Source organism: Opisthocomus hoazin, chromosome Z (genome assembly GCF_030867145.1).
Source record: "Opisthocomus hoazin isolate bOpiHoa1 chromosome Z, bOpiHoa1.hap1, whole genome shotgun sequence".
Taxonomy (NCBI): Eukaryota; Metazoa; Chordata; class Aves; order Opisthocomiformes; family Opisthocomidae; genus Opisthocomus; species Opisthocomus hoazin.
The window spans coordinates 77146458-77170421 of record NC_134454.1 but is presented as its reverse complement, the minus strand read 5'-3'; the positions used below and the strand labels follow the sequence as shown (position 1 = coordinate 77170421).

The 23964-nt window shown below is 40.0% G+C and overlaps 1 protein-coding gene across 1 annotated transcript; it reads right to left on the bottom strand.

Moving 5' to 3' along the window:
• Positions 1–1088: 1088 nt before the first annotated feature.
• On the bottom strand, positions 1089–23599 carry PRLR (prolactin receptor). The gene is made up of 14 exons (XM_075410683.1): positions 23545–23599; positions 22716–22822; positions 18058–18171; positions 15647–15779; positions 13361–13530; positions 12391–12557; positions 10680–10821; positions 9068–9200; positions 7620–7789; positions 6183–6352; positions 5061–5205; positions 4130–4229; positions 3119–3188; positions 1089–2477 (listed from the first exon to the last, which is right to left on the bottom strand). The coding sequence occupies exons 3-14, from the start codon at positions 18125–18127 to the stop codon at positions 1452–1454; spliced, it is 2496 nt and encodes an 831-aa protein (XP_075266798.1). The 5' UTR covers positions 18128–18171; positions 22716–22822; positions 23545–23599; the 3' UTR covers positions 1089–1451.
• Positions 23600–23964: the final 365 nt, after the last annotated feature.

Sequence of the window (23964 nt, the reverse complement as noted above, 5' to 3'; positions counted from 1 at the left end):
TGGAACAGGATGTCCAGAGAAGTGGTGGAGTCACCGTCCCTGGGGGTATTTAAACAAAGTGCAGACATGGTGCTTAGGGACATGGTTTAGTGGTGGACTCGGCAGTGTTGGGTTAACGGCTGGACTTGCTGGTCTTAGACGTCTTTTCCAACCTAAGTGATTCTATGATTCTGTGACATCTTTACAGCCCAAGTACAAAGACTCCTTTCCTCATTCGCACTGCTATTTCAGCAGAGGTCTGACTCAGACTTTATACCTCGTATCTTTGGCTTTGGAGGCTGGATTCCAAAATTAATGTTGATAAGTTCATTATGAAAAATCTGACTTCAAACTTTCCTTCCAGCCTCAGAGAAAAGTGCAATGTCTAAGCATGCAGGAGAACACCATTCTGTTCATGACTGGCATCAGAGTACAGATTCAGTGGGAAAGAAGCTTTGCTCTCAAAACCTAGATTCTATATTAATTTTATAATTACAGGTGATAAAAAATGTGAAATAAATAATTTAAAATTCATATAATAATAAATCTGCAATATATTAGAAATGTAGTTTAAATATTACTTCATAGTCTTAATTAGTATAAAGTTTAATTTTATGCTTTGTATAGAAATGGTAGCTTGACTTGTCACCGCTGTCTCAGCACAAGGAAACAGAAAAGTTCCTAGGTAGCTAAACAGCACTGGGAAATTAAAAAATATTTTATTTTGGTTTTTTTTTTGGTAATAGAAAAATAGCCTTTAAAAATACATTGTTAAACATACGGGCTTGTACTAAAGTAGAATTGTATATTATATACAGTAAGGCAGTATACCAAATATTGTCATGCTGTTTTTTTCATGTTTGATTTAGCTGGACTAGGATATGAATGGGATGCAAAGTTTTCTGTCACATTGAAACCAAGCAAAAATTTATTTAGAAAAATTTGTTATTTTACTGTAATTTGCTGAATATATTCTCTTTTATATATGATTTGTCACATATAAGAACTCATGTTTTCTTAAGGATTGAGAAAAAATATAAAGAAAACTTAATCTAGTGTCAGAATGCATTCAGAAGAAAATACATTGTAGACCAGAATGCTGTTCTGCAATGATTTATCTGATTTGGGAACTGCGCAGATCACTGTGGTGTACTGACTGACCCACAACAATTTTCATCGTTGTTAAATCTACATATTCCCTCGGGTTTAATCAATTAATAGAAGCTCTGCAGAGCTGAGTAATTAGTTTACAAGGTATTTTTCATGGCAGATAACACCCATTTCCTCATTTTCCTGTGTTGGAAACATGTTAACGATCCAAGGCTTACTTCCACAATTACTACCTCAACCCACAGTTTATTTTATTCTCTGTATAATGTACATAGGAGGCTACGCTTTTTTAAGGAACTATTTACTATGTGGTTGTGTTTTACTGTACATAACTGCTAAGTATGTACTGTGCTGTCTACTACTTATTTAAAGGAGGGCATAAAGGAAGATGGATCCATGTACTCTGATCCACTGGTCTCTCTTTTGCACTCGGTTGGAACTGTCAGACAGTAGCTCATATTTTTCTCAGCTTGACCTTGCTGAAGGTTCTGAGACATTTCCATTGCAGGTTCTTGAGACACAGGCATGTGCTGGATGCGTGAATCTGGCATTAATACTAGAATATTATGGTCAACAACTGTTGAGACCTTGGTATATTCTTTGTTGGTTCCTGGAACAATGTATTTTTCAGTCTTTCCATTATTTTCTTTATGTTTCAGTAACACTGCTGGCTCCTCATCTTGTCTGATTTTGTGAACTTCTACGTAATCCATTAGTCTAGGATTCAAAAAAGGTGACTTGTCATTAGGTCTGTTTTGTTTGACCTGCACTGTGGTTTGGGCAGTTTTAGAATGCAAATTCTCAATCTCTCTTTGCTTTTCCATGTCATCGTGGACATTTTCCATGGTAGGATATTGTGATTGATGCTTTTCTTCATTTCCCACCAAAACTGGTGCAACGTTCACGTTTGTGGTACTTGGTGTTATCTTATGTGCGTCTACAGTACTGTGGTAGGCAAACACAGGAGGCTGATTATTAGGTAACTGAGCTGCAGGCCATGTGGACGATTTTGTGCTCTCATTGTTAAACAGGAGTATTTTCTGTTCCGAGGCTATACACTGAGTTTCCCAGCTCCTTTGTCCTCGTTTATTTTCCTGAAGGTCTCTTACGCCTTGTGTGTGAAGTGTTGATGGAAAGGCGTGGGACTCCCTGCACTTGTCAGAAAGCAGAGAAGGGCTATCACAGCTGCCTCGGCCTGAGTCACTGTCTGTTTCCTTGGGTATCATTTTTGCATTTTTACTGGGACGACCATTGTCATGGCTGGGCATGAGTTGCTGATCCTCACTGTCCTCTACCTCCAGATATTCTATCAGTAGTTCCTCACAGTCTGATGTTGGAGGGAAACCATGGCAACCAAGGGCACTCAATAATTCTTCAGATTTTCCTGTCTAAGGGCGTAATAAAGAAGATACATTTTTACACTGTTAGCTTTTGGGTTTATCTGACTAGAACAATTATGAACAATCTACATATTTAATATACAAATACTTTAATAGTTGTATCACTAAAGCTAAACTGGATTTCTACTGCTGCAGAAAATAGTGGAAGAATAGAAGAAAATTTCTCGAGTTCCCTCAGTGGGGCGACACAATCCCAGAATTCATGTTTCTAAAATGGGAGGACTGGGGAGCTTTTGGCAGGTACTGGTCTCATGGGTTTAACAAGAAAGAAATGGAGTAGAACAACAGAGCAGCCATGTCCGGTCTCCTCAGCACAGCAAGAGACTGTGGAGAGCAACTTCCATAAGAGCTACCAGGAAGATGACACAGGCATTGGCTCTTGTGGCATCCCAGGGAACAGATTCGGCCACAAACGGCTCTTCCCAAACACCCTCCTACGAGTAGCGCGAGGCACGCCTCTGTCTCAAACATGCCCTCCACACGATCAACTTGAAAGTGTCCGTTATTTTTAATGTTGATTATATTAATTGAAGCTGTTTTGTACTTTATTATGGCAATCATGTTTGCTAGTACATAATTTGGAAAAGTAAGTAATGGTGAATTCTTTTGTTGTTATCAGTGGTACTCACCTCTAACAGATGTGTATCTATGCCTTTTATCTTCGGTCCCGGAACTGGCGGTAGGATAAAGGCTATCATTCTAAAAATACAGAAGAAACACACAAGGTGTAAGTATGGGCCCTATCTCTCTATTTGTTCTCCCGTTTCCTCAGACTGTGACTGACACTTTAAACACTTCTGCCATATCTGATACCTCCCTGTCGGATCTCTGTTTCCTGTCCACTCTCAAGCCAGGTAATTTACAAATACGATTACAGTTCATAAGTTATCCTTCGATGTATTTATGAGAAAGAGAACAGTACGAAAGTGGTTCAACTGAAAAAGTAACACTGATAATGTCCTTCTACTGTCCTTTGTCCCTTAACGTCCAGTTCTCTAGCATCACTGTAACTTCATCATTGGCCACGAAACAGCTGTGTGGGGCACAGTTAGGAGGACTAGTGGGCTTGCATGTACATGTCAGCTGTCTACTACTAAACAGGATTTGTGATGAATGACTTCCGGCAGCTTTTTCATCAACAGTTTCTATCTCATTCTTCTACTCAGCCAGTATTTTTTGCACGACTTGTACAGAAGTGGTAATTTTTGTGACATCTTTCTCTCAGATTTGACTGAAATTAGCCAGTGTTCCAGTAAATTATTTGGGGAATTGACAGACAGATGAGCAGAAAGACAACCTGATAATATAACCTTGTTTTCTTTAGGAAATTAGGCTGAAAACAAAAGGCGTATCTTCTACAGGAGCAGGGGTACTCCAGATGATGTATGCTGAATACTTTCATGGCTAACCATGGTCAGATCTAACAGAGACATGTCTTTACCAACTGAGAATTTAGCCTGATTTCCCTAAAGAACAGAAATACCTCTTTATCAGTTGCAAGTATAAAGTCAAATACCTGTAACTTATAGTGTATAAACAAACACAAAACCTACAGGAAGTTGAATCAAATGTTAGAAGTCTATTTTTGAAACGTTTGCTGAGATTTTCAGCTCCATGCAACTGTGAAATTGGTGACTTACCTGTACCCTTTCAAAGCCATCGTCCAGCTCATGATTAAACACACAAGAGACGACAAGACACCAACAACGATCCACACAACCATATCTTTTACTCTAAAGTCTAGGAAACAAACAGAATTATTTAAAGACACACATCTAGCATATGCATAGTCAGCATGCAAAAAAAGTCTCAAATTACATTTATTTTAAAAATTGGTCTAAACTGCCCAATTTGGTATTGAATCTAGAGGCCTCTACCAGAATAGACAGATCTCAACAATCATTGTAATATATGATAATAAATATACTTGTCATTAATGGCACTGTGCAGGAAATAAACTCTCTCAGAAAAATGATACAAAAATGTATGAAGAGGGAAATTTTGTCATAGCCAGTTATAGCAATTAAGTTCAAACCCAATTATGCCACTACTGTAGTAATTTCATTATCAAATACATACTACACAATTAATTGAATGGTGGGTTAAATTATCTATGCCTAGATATTTTTAAGGATTTCTATTGTAACTTAACACTTTTTACATTGAGGTGTTTGTTTCAAATTAATTCCAGATAAAGAGTAATGAAGAGCAGTTACTGTCTGAAGGCAGTCACTTTTTGTCGTCTATATAGCAGCTTTAATGCAGTTACCTGTGTTCTTTTAACTAAAAACTACCATCATGAGAACAAATGAGGCAATAAACAGAAAGGACGTGGTTTAAATAAGTAACAAAGTTGATTCATCTTCTTCATTCCAAAAAGTAACAAAGGGGAAAGCTAACTGGTTATGGTGCAGGGACGCGGAGAATTAATTTGCCTTAGCAATGATATTTTTACCTGTCCTAGGGAAACTATGGGATGTCAATTTGCATGGGTGCCACAAACACCCAGCAAAAGTCTTACATGAATTTTCCATGTAATAACAATTACTGAAGGGCTGCCTGGCCACTCACCAGTAGGGATCTGGATATACTTTTCTGAGCTCCATTCACTCCATGATCCATGGTGGTCTGGTTTGCAGTGAATCTGTACCATGTACTTCTTTCCAGGATTTAAACTAAACATTTTATAGTGTGTTTGCTGTCCAACAAAAATAGTCTGGAAATTAAACAAAAATCACAAAATGCATATAAAATGGAGACAGTTTTCTGTGAAAATCACAGCTAGGTTTAAGTCTTGGGAATATAGAACAAGTCTGGATAGCTTCCTAGTAATTGTTATGCAGGCATGAGTAATGGTAGATATTTTTTATTTCTATAGTTCAGCTTTTTAAGATAATTCAGTGGGAATGAGGTCTGGCTCTGGTATATCGTGCAACTTAAACTACTATGAAAACACATCACGAGCATACAGCAAACAGGGAGGAACTGTGTAATGGTAGGAACTCAAATGGTCAGAGGAGGAGGAGGTAAGAAACAGAGATGGGGGAAGTAAATGGAGAGAGAAAAGAAGGAATGTGGAGTTGGTGGAAATGCACATGGTAATAAAAAGTGGATCCTGCAGTGGCCAGGGGGCTGGGAAGTGCAGTGGCAGGGCGCAGGAAGGAGGAGATACAGAGATGGCTGGGAAGTGTTGCAGCAGACAAGAAGGGGATGCAGCCAAATACCAGTATCTGGAGACTTTAATTTGCTGCCAAGTTGTTTCAGTAGCAGATTGTGGTTATAGACAGTTATTATTATGTGGCCATGACAACCATCACCTAATGGCTATTTGTACAATTTAAATTATTTTACATAATGTCACTGAGCTTTCTGTCGCCTAAGAAGTACTTGTGGTTAAGAACAAATTATCACAGAAGAAACCTGACTAAATGAGAACAAACAATTTAAACTGTAATGCCAATACGATTAATATATAATGGCCACAATTAAAAATAAGTACTTTATCACCTGCTATCATACAACAGCATCTGAGATACCAGTATTCGTAGTGGGAAATCGTAGATTGCACAGACACTTCTGAAAAATGATGAGCTATCCAGTGCGCCTGCTTCATTACATTCAGGCACGGGACCGAGCTGACAAACTCTGATTGATCAGAAAACATCATCTAGCAAAAACTTATAACATCCTTACCTCCCATTCCTCTCCTTCTTCAGGCTTTAGTCGCAACTCATATTCAAGGGTAAGCCATCCAGATCTGACGTCAGCCAGTGGAGGTGGAGACCATGTCAAGACCAGATACGGTTTTCTATTTATTGGCTTTTTTAATTCCAGAGTTACATTCACAGGAGGATCTGGCTGTACTGTTAAAATAAAAGAACTGACAATAAGAGTCTAAATTATTTTTTCCTTGCATCTTATGAAGAAATACAAAATTGTTTGAGTGGTGCATTGTCACCTCCGTTGTGTCTAGTAATTTAGAACTGGTGGTGGAATACAGGGATCATGAGTTTCCTGACAAAGTAAGCACGAATTTATGAATTTGAAGAAAAAGCTGAAGAATAGTGAATATGTTGAGTTCACGCTGAGATTTGCCTTAATCATATATCACCAGCAGTTTTTTTTTCTTATATCACCATTTATTGTTGCTTTTCCCTGAAACTATATTTCAAACTTAACATCTTTAATGTTGTGTTATGAAAGTTGTGTTTTACCACAATCTTATCAAAGTTGGCATATACATCTAGGAATGCTGAAAACACAGATGTAGCTGATGAAACTTGACTCCACCCTCATCTTTTACATTGAGAAAATACAACAGCATAATCCTCACATGCATACCTAAGGATGTTTACAAATAAAAAACCCCAATAATATTAAAGCCCTGTCTATATCTCAAAAATAAACCAAAATGGAACACAGGTTTCTGCTACAGTCAGGCTTGCCACTTCCCCAGTTCAAAGGTAGAGCTTCTGCATATCATCCGTGTATTTTACCACTGTCTGATGCAAAGCTTCATCAAGTAAGTAGTCAGGGCGTGGAGGCAAAATGTAAAGCCTTTCCTTCAGGAGCCCTTTTCCTGTTGCCAGACTTCTGGCAGCCAGATCCTTGATAACAAAATGGTTATCAGTGACAATGTTCGTTCCCTTAGAAAAAAAACCAAAACCTAAATAATTGTCCACAGTCACTCTGCGGAAAAAGTCTGAGAGAAAAGATTATCAGCACACTGCTATAAAATGCACTAATTCAGCTTCTCTTGGGTCTGGAAACTGCTTTTAGGTAATCAAATTTAAGTATTATTAGTTAAAAGATCGATTTTATTTCAGTTGCTGGTAGAGTGGAAAAAGATTTTAGCTGGATGATGTTTTTGAGGGCTTGACTGGAAAACCAATAGATGGTTATCTGAATGCAGTTTTAAAGCTTTTAGCAGTTTTAGGCTTCCTTTGAAAATAAAATGGTAAAGGGATGAATATTGATTTATTATTACACCAGACAAGATCTTATTTGTTCTTACAAGTTTTTAACTTGGATATAATACGGTATATAAAAAGAGCTGGAATTAAAATTCTTGTGTCAAAACCCATAATTTTGAATTAATTTGGTTCCAGAGAAAATAATTTTATCTCTTACCTATGTAAGTCACATCCACATAATGAGGATCAGAGACATTACTTCCCATTTCGTTAGTTGCCCTCACAGTAATATTGTATATGGTCCAGAAAGAGGTGTGCTTTTTATCGAAGTAGCACGAATTGGGGCCCGCAGTTCTGTAATCTGGACATTCATAAACTTGTTCTTCTCTGAAATGAAAGGATCACAGTGATTAGGTCACACAGACTAAGTCACCTGACTTTGGTTACCAATAGTTCAGCACTATTTACGGCTAGATCAGATTCTTCATGTCTGGCAATGTGAAGAAGATCAGAAAACTGCTTTCAGACTGAAGAGTCACTGGACAATTCCAGAGACTGTAAGTAAGCATTTTCCCTCCAAAATAAAGACTACAACACCTGAACAATTCAGGCTGCTGTAGATGCAACTAGTAGACTAGTGGACTAGTAGAGTGCAGCTCTTGCGTTTCTGAATGCCATTGTCCACTGCATAGCCCTTACAGGTTCCAGAGAGCCAGCAGAAGTGATTGCTGAAGTCTTCTAACCCATCTGTTAAAATGTGAGTATTTCCAATGTTCATTTCACACTTACATGAGTTCTACATATTACATTAACATGCTTTCAGAATCTATTTAGGTCTTTCAATCCCTGTTCTTCAAAAAAGTCTACTTTGCACCTGTCCTCCAAATCCACTCCCAAGCTTGCCAAAGGGAGGAGGGATAGAAGAGAAAGTTGAGTGTGCAGCACTTGTTTCCACGCTCCTCTGAGATGCACAATAACAAAAGAGGAAATTGTGGATGGGGACCTCACACTCTGCCCTGGCTGGCTGGACCACTGTCTGCCTTTTTCCACTAAGAGCTGGCTCTCAGCTGACAGTTACAGCGTTTCGCATCCAGTTAGGTCCGTGCAAGGCTGAGCAGTGCTGGGTGAACCAAAAATAGTTCACAGGACCCAAACAAAATATTGACCACTCCTTTACAATGGATGTTTAGTACTTGATCTAAGTTCCAGGACCAAGATTTCTGCAGAAGCCAGAAGGCATTCACAGCCTATGAGTACTTGTGCAAAATAAGCATTATCAGAAGATGAAAATTTTAATATCTAGTCATTTTGGAAAGCTTTATATCTTGGGCTGTGTGGCTGAAGAGCTACAGGACTGTGCATTTGTATTGTGTACTCTTATGCAGTTGATGCGCCATGGCAACTTTCAAGGCAGTCTGTCTTTCAAGGCAGAAGAATTCATGGAAGTTTGAAAAACCTGACATTATAAAAAGATCCTATTTCAAACTTAAATGAAAGGTTGAAAATGAAAGGATGAAAATGTTGCTGCTAGTGCTATTCCACAACGTGCCACTTGGACAAAAGCATGTGCTATGGAAAATGACATCTCCTAAATGCAAAACCCATCAGGATTGATTTTCCAGATCCTTCCGATAAAAGACCAAATAATTATACACAGTTTATTACCCTTCTTTGCTGTAAAGCAAAGTGTAGTTAGTAGGATGTCCTCCATCCGAACCAGGTTTCCACCAACAAGTAAATGTCTCCTTTTCTGGAGAACGACATTTTATTATTCTAGGCTTTTCAGGAGGTGACTCTCCTGTGAGAGATAAAGAAATGAACTAATTAGTAACTTTAATGCATTAAGTCAACCCTGAATTCATAAAGCAATGTCAAGCAGACCACAGGAAAATACTTTTCTTTCTACAAGAGAAGAAAAAGTTTTGCTTCATATTAGCATAGGAAAGGAGGGACATTTCGGTGGTTAGGGCAGCAGCCTGCTACTTTGACCTGGATTCAAAATATTTTCCTGCTGCAGCTGCGGAACTGTGTTTTAGTTCCCTGGCTGTGGCTCTTCTCTGCTCCCAGATCTGATAACAGGTGCTCAAATACTGTCACAGTAGGTTCTATAAAATGATTTAAAATACACTTGGCTATGCAATCTATTTTCTACAGAAACCACTTTTTCTTCAAAAAATGTGTTTTAAGATGCTTCTGATCATTTGAAAAATATGCTGTCGTTTGTTTTGGCTTTTACAGGAAAAAATGAAGAACATAAGTGTTTCCCCATTTGTTCATGTCCTTGCCAGTAATTCTCTGCTGAAGTACCTATGCTGAACTGACTCCAAAGACACTGAGAAGCAGCTCTCATATTTCCTTGTAAAGTGACGTTATGCTCAGTACTCAGGCTGCTTGCCTGATTGCTGCCAAGTTACTTACAATTATTTGGATTCCCTATCATGTTTTTATAGACTCAGGCAAAGCACTTAGAGTAGGGCAGAGGAAAATGCTTAAATTTTGAATAGGATGATGCTAGTCAAAACCCTGAAATGACTGCAACTTTTGCAGTTATGTATTTGTGGCAAAATATGGTCCTATTACATCAATAATGTATGTTTTCTACTATTTAGAGACGGGACATTGATTTTCCAAATTTCTAATTGCCTAAGGCAGATCTGAAAATGGGACATCAAAAAATATTTTTCTATTAACAGTACTTCAGCAATATCCATGTCAAATAATGAACAATACAATTAGTGACGGGAGAAGAAGATTTGAGACAACCTGGCTAAAGTGTCTGACAAGAAGACAGGATGTTGTGCATATTTGATGTGCCCGCTCAAACCCAACAAAACACAGGTCATTATTTCCACGTGATAGTAGCTGCAAGTGTTCTGCTCTGTTAGACATGGTAGTGCTTTTGGTCCAGTTACTAATAAGCAAATGATTGTGGCATAATTCCCATGACCCGTTATCTGCAGCTACAGATGAAATCAACGTGATCTTTAAATAGAGGGACAGGAAAAACAAATTATTTAGGCACATCTGTATCAGAAGTGACTTCCTAGTGAATCCCAGCCTGCTTGTCATAGTTTCAGCAGAGGATCCTGAGTGGATCAACAAGACTGAATACACAATTACACACAAAGTACGGTAAGATGCACGAAGCTGTTCCTCCAGCGCCAGGAAGTCTCTGTGTGAGGAACTGGGTTTTCAGGGCTGCCATTTAGGCACCTTTTGTAACACTGAACCAGCCAGAATTCAAAAACAATTAACAGAACAGCAATCATCCACTCACCATTGGGGATCCGAATGTGTCTTTGGGAGCTCCACTCACTCCATTCTCCAAGGTCTAACACGCAGCGGACCTGAACAACATACTTCACCCCAGCTTGTAACCTCATCACTTTGTAGTGTGTCTGTACTCCAACAGATATCGTCTGGAAAAGAAAATGGACTGGAAAAATAATAAAGAATTGGGGCATTTTAATAAAGAAACCATAAAGGAGTAGGCTTGTGTCACTGACTTCTGAAAGGCGAGGGTTTCTGTCGGGTATTTTATAAGATGTGAATTACAAAGAAGCAAAGGCAGGGACTGAAGATTCTGAGATTCTGATACTCTGGAATGTATTTAATTGTAGACTTCCTACAAGTTAGCACTGCATCAGATCCACAATGCAAGGAAGGTAGTCCAAGTCACAGGTAAACCCTCTGTGTGATGCTTCTTAGCAGCCAGTTTTAGCACTTAGTATTAAGCGGCTTCCCCAGGCCCTTTGAATCTCTCTTCAGAAGTCTTTCAAGACACAAAGCTTTCTCCATCATTAACATCAACAATTCAGGTAGCGCTGAGGCCATCTGACCACGACTTTAAGAATGACATTTCATCCTGGTGTCTCAGCTGTGGGAGTACCGTGGCCCACTCCCAGCAAAACACCAGCAGCTGGGAATGTCAATGGAAATCGCGTCCGAGTGGGACACTCTGAACTTTCTGAGAGGGGTGTTGACCCCAGCTGACCATGCTGAAGAGGAAGGTGATGATGACACTCAGCCCAGTTAAACAGTAGTTAGGGAACAACTGAGAGACTTCTGAAACAAAAATGTTTAGCCTGAAAAGCAGTATTAAAGCATGAAAATTTGTAATAGCTGGGGGGAGGCTGGGAACTTTGGCAGCAGCTGAAGTGTGGTTTGGTGCTATCGGAAGCTGCTCTGCCAGCGCCATGACCTCTGCCTGGACCCGGGGGAGCAGCCTCCCTCCCCGACGCTGTGCGTAGCTGCACTCCAGACAGCGCGGGCTGCGGCAGGCAGGAACCCGCGCCTGGGTGTATGCGTGTGAGCGTGTGGGTGCCGTCGGGCTGATGTCTGCCTTCGGAGACTGCAGTAAGGGATGCGGGTTCCCGTTAAGGTAAAGCACCCAAGTCTCCTGCAGCAGTGGGTGTAAACAGGGCAGTTTGTGCTCCCAGGAGGGTGGGGTGTACTTGTAACGTGCTCTTCCTGGGAGAAGGGAATTTTGGTATATAGCATACTGCTGGGACTAGCTACAGAAGTGCGATTATAAATTTGTAGGTGTCTATCGACATTTTTAAGTGCCCAGTATTATGATTTATCTGTGGTATTGCTGATACTGACCTCGACTGCATAATTAACTGATTGCTTGCTAATTGCATCTTAATAAATCAACAAACTGCTTTGATCCTGATCTGGTTTAAACTATGTGAACTGAGCATTCTCTTACCATGGCACTTGGGAACAGACCCATTGACGAAAATTACAGGTAAGTATTCTATCACTGGACTAAACAGGTTTTTTTTGTATATGACATTAGGACAATTATACAAATACGTTGAACTTAACTGTATCTATGAACCACTACAGTATTTTTCTTTATTCAGATTTGGTTACACTAATTTTTCTATCCTTATAGAAACTAAAAATTTTACAATACCGGTTAGATCCAGACAAGAGAACTCACTGAAAAGAGAATGTATACAATAAATATATTTTTCCATTACCTCCCACTCTTCCTTTTCCTCAGGTTTTAGTCGTAGTTCATAGTGATATACGTGTGAATTAGAGCTGACATCAGCTAATGGAGGTGGAGACCATTTTGCCCAAAGGTACATTATGCTAGAAGATGCTTTTGTTTCTAGAGAGAGGTTCACAGGAGCATCTGGCTGAACTGTACAAATGAAAAGTCTGCCATTAATGATTTAATTTTCTCTCAAAAAACACCCCTGCTTTATGGTTTTCTATTTCATCCCATTAATTTCAGAGCATTCAGCACTTCTGCAAGGGAATAGTACAACAGCCTTTTTTTTTTTCCTTTCTCCCTAATAAGTTTTAACTGGCTATTGATTTACCAGAGTATCAGCAAATATTAGACTTTACTCCGAATTTGTCAGGCTAAGGAAATGCAAATCATAATTTCATTAGGCCACTCTTGCAAAATTAAAATGTCAGGTATTTCATAGCTAAAAAGACTAAGTACATTTATCGTTACAATGTGTAGATGATGTGTATGCAGAAGGCAGAACGGAGTTAGGAATATGAAATACTACAAAAAGCCCGCAGAGTGCTCAGGCAGTTATTTTATCTCCCCCAAGACTGCAATGCCAGCACCCAGAAAAATGTTTACATATGAAAAATTTAGATAGCTTAACCTCATTTGAAAGTTTTATAATCTGCAGCGCTAGGAAAACCGTCATTGAGTTTTATTGACGTATTGGAGATAACTAGAAACCGAAGGCAATTTGTCAGCCAAAGTTAAAATGACAATAAAATATGTAGTTACTTAATTTATAAGTAAAATGCAGTTTTCACATAAATTAAATATGCATATTTTAGATCATCTGTAGATAAACACTCCTCCATAGCAAGTTTCACGTCATGAGGAAAGAAATCTTTCACCACTACTTGTTCTGGGATTAAAAACCACATACATCTCCAACTAGTTTGTTTTCCATTTCATTCTTCTCTTTTTACCTATGGAGGTCACATCCACATACTGAGGATCTGAGCTGTTACTTCCAATCTCATTCACTGCCATTACAGTGATATTATATGTTGTCCAGGGATTAGTGTGGTTTTTATCAAAGTAGCAGGAATTGGGACCTGATGTTCGGTAGTCTGGACATTCATAGATTTTTTCTTCACTGAAATAAAATGATTTAAAAAGTTAAAAGTTTAGGAAATGAGGCAAAGCAGATAATATTCTAGTAATGGCCTAGGTTTAGCAAAGAAATTTGAAATGTTTAACTTTAAACCTACATATAATCCCACCTCTGTGAAACATTTTGGTGAGTGTTGAATGCTATTACCATAAATGCTTCATTGCTATTTTTACTGCAGTTGTTCAGGACAAATGCTTTTATCCCCTTTTATACATAGGAATATGTCGATGAAAGAATGGCAAGAGAAGTCTCCAGAGACAGCACAAGGCAATTTTTGAAAATGTTTAAAAGCAAGTAAAGGCAAACAAAATACATTCACTTTGACTAAAGAAGAAAAGTTGCTAAATGTCTTCTGTACATATTTCCCCTGGAAAGTAACCTCATGGGCCCGATGGCAGAGATTTTGTTCTCGGCAAGATGTTAATTTACCTGCTTTTTAACACGATCATCATCACAACTCTCTCAGCAAAAAATCTTTGATTAATTTATGATCTCTTATCTGTTATGAGCATTCAGCTTTTTTAGGAGAGGGATTGTTTTGTACTCAACTATTAAGCTGGACTGGGTGATGTACTCTGAGCATATCCCAGGTGTGAAGAGCTGCACAAACCCAAAGCACCAGCTGAGATGGTTCAAGGATGTGCTTTAGTCCCACAGTTACGCTTTATGCACTGCCAATAACAAGGTCTCTTGGTTTCCAGGCAGCACTGTCCCAGTTCACAAAGAAAAGATGGGAGTACGAGGACTGAACCTGAGAGACAATGAGCTAAGAAAGGCAACCATGGCCCAGATCTGCAGTGCTTGGCAGTGTCTGGAGTTCAGCAGATTTAATAAGATGGAGAAGCACTCCTGCCTATCCCTAAGCAGGACTGTGATAGGTATGACGTGAAATGTTCATTAAAATTTCTGCTTTGATCAAGATTGAAATATCTGGACCTTCATAAAATAAAAGCTCTCAGATCATTGTTGAGTGTGGTAACTTCATTAAAGGCTGCATCTTTCCTCATCAATTAAGTTACCAAATTACCAAATTGCTTGGAGTTTACCAAATTACTTGGAGTTTATTTAATTGAAGCAGGGAAGTCTGAGGCTTTACCTTATCTGTTCTGAACCTCACTGGATTTATTCAAACAAATTCAATCTCTGAGCCTCCCTGCTTACTTGGTCCTGTTCTGAGACCTCTTGTTTTCAGGAAGAAGGGGCAGTTATACGAAGAAGCACAGCTTAAGCGAAGTTGCTAACCACACGCTCATCTTATTCTTAAACAGGATGAGGGAGTCACAGACCTTACAAAAACAGTAACTTTTGAGATGCAATACCTACATCTGGTTTCACTCCATTTTGGGAAACGTGAGGTTGGCTACAAATCCAGAAGGGGAAGCAAAGATTCTCTCTAGATTTTCTCCAGATGGGGGTTTGCTGTGCACGGCGATGGAAGAGCTCTTCAGCAGGACCCTGAGGGCTCCACCAGCCCCCACTGCTCCTGTCCAGCCCTCTCAGGGCCTCCCCACGTGCTGCCTGGGTCCCCGGTCCCCGTTCCAGCCCTCTGCAGCAGGGCTGCTCCCCAGGTCTCCACAGCCCTGCCCATCTCTGCCACGGGACACCTGCGCCAACCCCAGCGCACGGGCTGATGTCCTGGCCCAGCCCGGCCTCAGCCTGCCCCCATCCCCACAGAGGGGACTGATGCCCAAGGCTGTTGCCCCCAGCCTGGCGGCGGTGGGACCTGGGACTCCCTGTTGCCCCACGGGACCCGCATGGCCCCATGGGGCCTCGACGCTCCCCCCCTCAGAGAAGCACGCCATCCAGCTAAAAGCTGCGTGCCTCCTGGCAAGGTGGACAAACGGCACCTCTCCCTGCATGTCTTTAGACCATTTTAGGACAGATGAGTTTCCACAGGCACAGGCTGAAGGCTTAGCACTGGTACTATTCTTATTTTCTTCCAGCAAGGGAAAGCCACTCGTGTCATGGAGTCCTTGCTGGCTATCTGAGGTTTAACACGGATTCATAGAAACACCTTTATAAATTAATGTTACCATTCCCTCATTCTGTCATAATCATCACTTGGCCACTTACAGAATACGCATGCACCGCTTGTTACCTGTCCTTGCTGTAGAACAGGGTATAATTGGTCGGAAGTCCTCCATCCGAGCCAGGCTTCCACCAACAAGAAAAGGTTTCCTTTTCTAGAGAACGACACCTTATTATCTTAGGTTTTCTGGGGTACGATTGACCTACGGAAGTGCAGAAATCAAGCTAGTTATATTAGAATTGGGCCATGTTTTTTGTTGTTGTTGCTGAATGATAAATTCAGCGTGGAATGCTTGTTTGACAACAATAAAATTACTTGAAACTATGGACTGAATTTGGCAAATAAATCTGTGAGGAAAAAGGGTCAAAACTTTCAGAAAAGTAAATATATTTTATCTCAAACTTCTAAAATAGCTACTAAAATTGTTTTATTTCTCTATTTCAAATGAAAATTTCATTTTTACCTGACCACAAATGTGTACAGTTATCTCCAAATTAAATTAAAAATCTTGGAAGTAAATGTATGACCTTTTGTTTTTCCTAAAATATTCAAAATTTTTATCTCTTAAATTTCACCTTCAACTTTGCAATAGAACCAAAATTCCACTACTTGCACATATTTGGGGTAAATTACAGTTAAGACAAGTGACAAAAAGAAGGAACCTATGGGCTGGATGGACTATTTTGTGTATCAGAAACCTGAATGTATTCATTAGTTATTTGAATATTGCCTAATAATCCCAATACATTTAAGAATTATTTCCTGTTAAGACTACCTCCCCAACACTGGACACTTTTAAGATTTGCTGGACAGGGTGCTGGGCCATATTGTCTAGACTGTGTTGTTGCCAAGAAAGGTTGGACAAGATAGTTGTTGAGGTCCCTTCCAACCTGGTATTCTATGATTCAGTGATTCAATGTGTATCGGGTTTGCGTGGCAAGGTTTTGGTGGCGGGGGGGTGTGCAGGGGTGGCTTATGTGAGAAGATGCCAGAAGCTTCCCCTGTGTCTGACAGAGCCAGTGCCAGCCAGTTCCAAGACGGACCTCCTGCTTGCCACGGCTGAGCCCATCAGCAATGGTGGTAGCACCTCTGGGATAACATAGTTATGCAGAGAACAAAAAAATTCTGCAAAATTTGCGCAATAGCAACTGCAGCAGATGACAAGAGTGAGAATATGTGAGAGAAACAACTCTGCAGACACCAAGGCCAGTTCAGAAGGAGGGGAGGAGGTGCTCCAGGTGCTGGAGCAGAGATTCCCCTGCAGCCCGTGGAGCAGAGCATTGTCAGGCAGGCTGTGCCCCTGCAGTCCGTGGAGGTCCATGGTGGAGCAGATCTCCACCTGCAGCCTGTGGAAGGGACCCCACGCTGGAGCAGGGGGATGCCCTAAGGAGGCTGTGACCCCATGGGGAGCCCGTCCCTGGCAGGACCTGTGGCCCCGTGGAGAGAGGAGCCCACGCTGGAGCAGGATGCTGGCAGGACTTGTGACCCCGTGGGGGACCCACACTGGAGCAGTCTGTTCCTGAAGGACTGCACCCCATGGAAGAATCCATGCTGGAGCAGTTTGTGAAGAGCTGCAGTCCGTGGGAAGAACCCATATTGGAGCAGTTCATGGAGAATAGTTCATGTCTCCCATGGGGTGGACCCCACACTGGAGCAGGGGAAGAGTGTGAGGAGGAAGGAGCGGCAAAGACAATGTGTGATGATCTGACCACAGCCCCCATTCCCCGTCCCCCTGCGATGCTCAGGGGGAGAAGGCAGAGAAATCAGGAATGTAGCTGAGCCCGGGAAGAAGGGAGGGGTGGAGAGAAGGTGTTTTTTTTAGATTTGCTTTTATTTCTCATTACTTTACTCCAATTTGACTGGTGATAAATTAAACCAGTTTCCCCAAGTGAAGTCTGTTTTGCCCATGATGGTAACTGGTGAGTCATCTCTCCCTGTCCTTATCTTGATCCATGAGCCTTTTGTTGTATTTTTTCTCCCCTGTCCAGCTGATGGAGAGGGAGTGATGGAGCAGCTTTGGTGGGCATCTGGCAGCCAGCCAGGGTAAACCAAGACACTATGATACTTGTCATTAACTTCTACCAAGAACATAGACCATAAACTTACATACGTTTTGACATGAAAAGCATGTGGCTTTTCAACCTAAGCTTACCTTTATTGCATTAAAGTTCCCCATCATTATCTCTAATAGTGTTACTATTCATATGATGCTAATTCCCAAGAAGGTGACAAGTATGTAGTGAGTGTAGGGATGGAGTGAATGCCTTTCATCATTGCCACTACATAATTATTAAACTAATACTAGAAAAAGAAAAGAGGACTCAAGACATTTTCAAAAATTCCATAAAAAACTTCAGAAAAAAATAATTAAAACATGTATAGGCTCCAGTGGTCATAAGGATAGATTGGGTAAAGCCTCAGACTTTTCTAAAGAAAATGTTTTAAAGAAAAACAACTGTTTCAGAGAGTGCTGTACTTACCAGTCAGACCCACTGCAGTTACAGCAAGTAGCAAAATTATTTGCACCGATGATGTCAATTTCTGCTTCATGGTGTCTGCTTCTCCTCAGAAGGAGGTGTCCGTTCAAGGGCTCACTGAAAAACAGGCCATCGTGCAATAGTCAATAACAATGCTTAGCATGTAATACGTATCACTTTGCTTGATCAAAGTCTTTCTGAATTGCAGCTAATTGATTCTTGTTATTTCTCATAAAGGTGCGGCAACACCTACAGTTGCACTTCAGAAGTAGAAAAACCTGAATCACACAGCAGTAAATACATCTTCCTGAAGGTTCTCTGAATGGTTAGCAGTGCCAGCATTACAATTCCATGGCTTTAATAAATCTTGAATATTTATTTGGCACCTTGGGACACTAGGTGCTTTTCTTAAAGCTCTAACTTTTAGACTCATTAATTTACCTGAGAAATCAGCCTTTTGGTAACAAAAACCACACTTTAATCCCTGTTGATACAAAGAAGAGCTCAACATATTTGAACTCTGAAAGTTCTGAAAAGAGAAGGCAAATAGAAAACATCCAAAAGTTTATGATTTTTGAGGCAATCCCATGACTTCTGAATATTTGAGACTGGCAATGTCGAATTCAGGATCACCTGAGCTGAAGAACGGTACTCTTCCTCTGCATTCAATTCATTGTTTTTACTGCATTTGCTTTTGCAATAAAGCGGAAATGCCAAGATCAGAGAAAAGAAACCACGGGAAAAGTGGTGTAGCTTAACACATGACGGGATGCGACTGCCCCTCGTTCTTCAGCCTGCGAAGGGTAGAGGCAGAGCCCTGCTGCACTGCAGAGGTGCGGGTGGGAAGCCACTGCCGGTGGAGCCCCAGGCCCTGCCTGGGTGGGATGGCACCACTAGATATCCTCGGAACTCAGGCCAGCGGTCCCTGCTGCTGCTGCTACATCTGCTTCCCAGCCTGAGGGGAAGACAGAGCTCCGGCAGCGCAAACCTCCCACCTCTCCTACCAGTGTGCCTCCTGCTTGGAGATGGGGACTGGGACTGGCTACTCGCCTCTCAGTAGCCAGCCTCACTCTTTGAAACTGAAGAAGAACAATTTACTATCTAAACAGGAAACTCCTTACCTTAGCTTTCCACTCCTACCAAGCACATCTGACAAGTATTTGTTTGCCTGAAACCCATCCAGTGTAGCACACTGTGGGAACAAGCTGCCTCTTTGCTGAGGAAATTCTTTGTGGTTTATCAGATGACTCAATTTTCTTTATGCAATTCATTTTCTGCATCAAGAAACTATAATCTGTCAGCATACAAATGCGTTTCAAGTGCAAAGGCAAATGAAGTATCAGTTAATTTAATTGAGTCTAAAACATTTACTGTGGACAACGTGGAGAAGAACAACAGTTGGCTACATGGCCATATACCACTTCTGAATATCCAGGCATGCTAACTGAGCTACAGGCTGCAAAATTGCATCTGGGTTAGTTTGAAACTCACTTGCCGCAATCTGTGTTTATACAGTCAGTGGAGAGCAAACCATTTAAATATAAATTCCAGTTTTGTGTAAGCACATGCAAATTTTATGAGTGTAAACAAACATCAGGCACGATCGTTAGTGTTTAACTTCAGAAATGAGCTGAAAACTTGGTGTTATATAATGCGGAGCACAGGCCATCCAGCTCATGCAAGAGCAAGGCACATTTCAAGAAGATGAAATAATGAACTCTAAACAGTAACTATTTCATGTACGTATGATACCACTTACAGTATTTTAATATTTCTAAAAATAGTTGGAACATTTGCAAAATACAGCACTTTCAAACTGAGACTCATACTATCCTTCCCTATAGGGAACTGATACCATGCTTTTTTTGTTTTACTTTTATTTTATCTTTTCTGTGTGAAGAATTGACATATAAGAGCAACTGATTAGAGCAACTGATTACAGTGAGTAAAAAAATGACATTTGTCAATACGATGAAAGAGAAAAACATTATCAAGAAAGAGCTGTATTAGAGCACTCTGCAAGGAAAATAAGGGATAATTTTCAAAACTGAAGACCTAAAGAACCAAATTAATAGAGATAGAATGAAATTAATGAATTAAAAACCAAGTCTTTTTTTTGGGGAGCCCTTGTTCTTAAAAAATTAGATGATCATGAACCACTTCTGTAATGTGGCTGTGAAAAAGAACAGGAAGGATACAGGGGAGGAATATGGGACCTATTAGTGCCAGAGAGTAAATTCTATGTACAGTTCTGATCACCTATACCTGGGGAAAAAAAGCCCCAGGTTAACCTATTTAGAACAGATTTAAAACACTGCTACAAAGATGAGCAGGGGACACAGAGGCTGTCTCATAATGGTGATTCAAAGAATTGGCTTTTTGCTCCACACAAGGATGGTTGTCTTCTATAAACAGAGCAGAAGATTAGCATCAAAAGAGGGAAAATTAGAATGTGTAAACTGTAGCAAATGCTGGAACAAGAATAGATGGCCATAATTAGCTCCAAAGATTAGAGAAAAATGTCACCATCACAGCAGTGAGTTTCTGGAATAGTCTCCCAAACACAAAAATCCCATTTAGTATTGCCAGGTAGTCTCATCTATTATGAAATACATACGATACGGTTGTTTGTGATACCTGAGGACTTCAAGATCCAATATATGCTTTACAGGCCAGTGTTTCAGTTCAAGTTAAATACCTTGAATTATTAACAGAAAACTGTGCAGAAGCACGCGATGGCTGGATGTCCTATTTTACATTCAGGATTTAATGCTTTCAGAATATTTTCCATTAAAGAATTATCAGAACCTCTGTTTATTTGAAGATCATAAATGTTTAAAAGCACCTTAGAAAAGCTTCATTCTGAAGTTTGCATTGTATTCTGAAGGAATGTAAGCAGCAGCAGAGCAGTGGCCAGGAGGCTCCAGGCTTATTAACCATATTCCATTTGTTCCAGTGCTTATGTTTCCATGGTTGCTTAGTATTTGTGGTTCAAGCATCATCTGTAAGGCTTCTGGAGAGATGTCTTATTTTTTAAAAATACTTGCTTTAATAGAAAAAATAATGCCTGCTTTGTTGTAACTGTATCAAATGTGCATGTCCACTATCTATGATTTGAAAATGTTTTCATAAAAGGGTAACTAGCACTACTGAACACGCTGTGAGGGAATGCCTCACTTTTAGGACTGAATGCATTCTTTTATAAGGGACACAGTGGACATTGATTTGCTGGAATGACAGGCAAAACCAAGGGTTAAGTAACTGATAATGAAAATATCATATGCCTCCTTTTTGAAGTTTTTGATTTAATTCCAACAAAGTTATTACATTCTGACATTATAGTTCATTTTCTCCTTTTAACACAGCTGTTTTATAGTATTCAACAGCTGCACACTGCAGAAAACAGTGTGCCTTGATGGAAATGGAAATTATTTTGGGGTTTTAGAATGCACAGAAGTGGTAGATATTCCTGTAAAATAATCCTATTCCACAATTAATAATATTATGAAATTGTAAGTTTGAAAACTGTGATTATAATGCTACTAGATGCAGTTAAAATTTAAATACAAATACTGAAATCGGGTGCTGTGGAGCAGGGTTGAGAGAAAAACGTACTTGCCTTAACTGAGTTCTAGTTCTTACGTTCTTTTCTCTCTCTTTCTTGCCTATGCTGATGGACAGATTTCTTGAGATTGATAGAGAAGTCTTTACTCAGTTCTGCACAGATGGAAAAATTTTCTATCTATCTGCAATGTTTTTGGGCTTGCAGGAAGGGGAATAACTGTATAGCACCTGCTGGCAATGACATTATGTCTATCACAAGCTTTGCTTGTGCTGCTAAAGAAATCTAAAGCCGACAATACTTTACCAACCTCTACTGAACTGGACTCACATTCCCACTAGCTATGATGATAAATAATGTTAGTCTTTCAGGCCTGGGGGAAGGCAGTTTAATGAGTCTCAAAACACCTCAGTTCATTACCATCCCAAAGGCTGAACTACAGCTGTATGAAACCAAGTACAAATAAAGAACAGAATAAAGCAAGAATGTGACAGTCTGCTATACCATCCAGAATCCTACTGGCCACACGTTCAACTATACTGTGGGCATTGCATGAGTCTGCCTTCCCACGCCGAGTTCTCAAATGTCAACACTGACACATGTCCCTAACAAAGATTTCTGCATCGCTGTCACTAGATGTGTTTCTGAATGACAGTGATGGTTGGGATTATATTGTAAATTAAAAGCTGTCAACGTGCAGTGCATGCAGAGCTCTGCCTTCCCTCTCTGAGTGAGCCCTAATTGGAAGTCTCCAAATTCTGAATCCCTCAGGCACCCAGTACAGCATTCATGGAGAGGCACAGGCTCCAGAGAAGACAGGGAGGGAGTACAGACATGTCTCTGATCTGAACTTCTTGTGACTGATTCCAGGTGGCTACTTTTAGCACACAGGTTTTGCGGAGTGCTTTGTGAGGATGCTTAGTTACTGCTGTTGGCTATGCAAGGGAACCTAGACGTCCAGTTAATTTCTTGGGACCAAGCATTTCGTATTTCTCTGTTGCATAAACTGGAAACACCTACAAGTTCTTCTAGATTTCACCTGAAAAGCCTATATAAGGGTTTCTAATGTATTTTTCCTATATTTCTCTCTTAAACATACCTTCTTATAATGATCCTTTACAGTCCTTCCTTTGATTAGTGGTCAAAATGTGATGACGAATGAACAAATTCTCTCACCCGTAGAGATGTGGTCCTCAGTCTGAAAGACTTAAGTCATATTTGAAAAAGACAAATCATGAAATCCTGGTTTCTTCAAATAGTTCAGCACTTCTCCGTCAAAGTATTTATGCACTGAACTCCTATTGATTTTACAAAACTGAGCCTGAAACTTTTTAAAACTATCACCGTCTAAACTGACATGAAAAGCCACGACAACAAGAAGAAAGCACTATCATCCTTATTTTACAGATAGAGAACAATCAAGTACTTTGGTCACACTCCTACCAGAAATGTAACAAAAGCTGAAAACTGATCCTTTCCTACTAGATTTATTTTTTCTTTTCTTTTCTGAATACCACCTGTACTGCCTTTGTTTTCCCAATAAAATATGATGTAGCTAACAACAGCAATCTTCCTCTACCAGTCTCATGGCTCCTGAATATTCTATTTTCTTCCCTGGTGGTCTGTATATTTAGCCATAATTTCAGGATTATTATCTTTATAGCAGTCTTTTACAGACAAGAAAAGCATAAGCTGTAAAGAGTAAAATTTTAAGAGTTTGAAAGTTAGAATTTACATTAGAACTTGAAAATTGCTCTTGAAATATGATGGAAGTTCATCTCTATCAACTACTAAGCCCAACTCCACAGTCATTATCTTGCTATAATTTTAAATATTGTTTATATATAGCATAGTCATGAAATAGTAGACATACTATAAAGTCGCATAGTGACTTTCATAGTCATGGACATGCAAGTCCAGTTTCCTACCTAAAGGATTCATATGCACGAGGAAGATTTTTGTTCCTTTCTTTCATGAATGTCAGATCACTTGATAATCTGCAAGAGAAAAAAAATCCGGCATTAGTGTATTACTGGAAGTATCACTACTTTCTTCCTAAAACATAAAGAGCAAAAAAAATGACTCTTTGTGTCAGCTGATTCAGGTACCAACACTCAGAGTCATTTACAGATTGAGAGCAATAGGGACTAAGGTAAAATACTGTTACTGTACACTGTTTCCCTTACCTGCTTCAATAAAAGCACAAAATTTTGTAGCAGCTTAGGACGCAGTTTAGATTTATGCGTAGACTGTGCTAGGCTATGTGATTAAAGGCTAATTGCCATCTACACAAAGCCTGGGACAGGATCAGATAAAAACTGAGGGGTCGAAGGAGAAACCCTCACAGA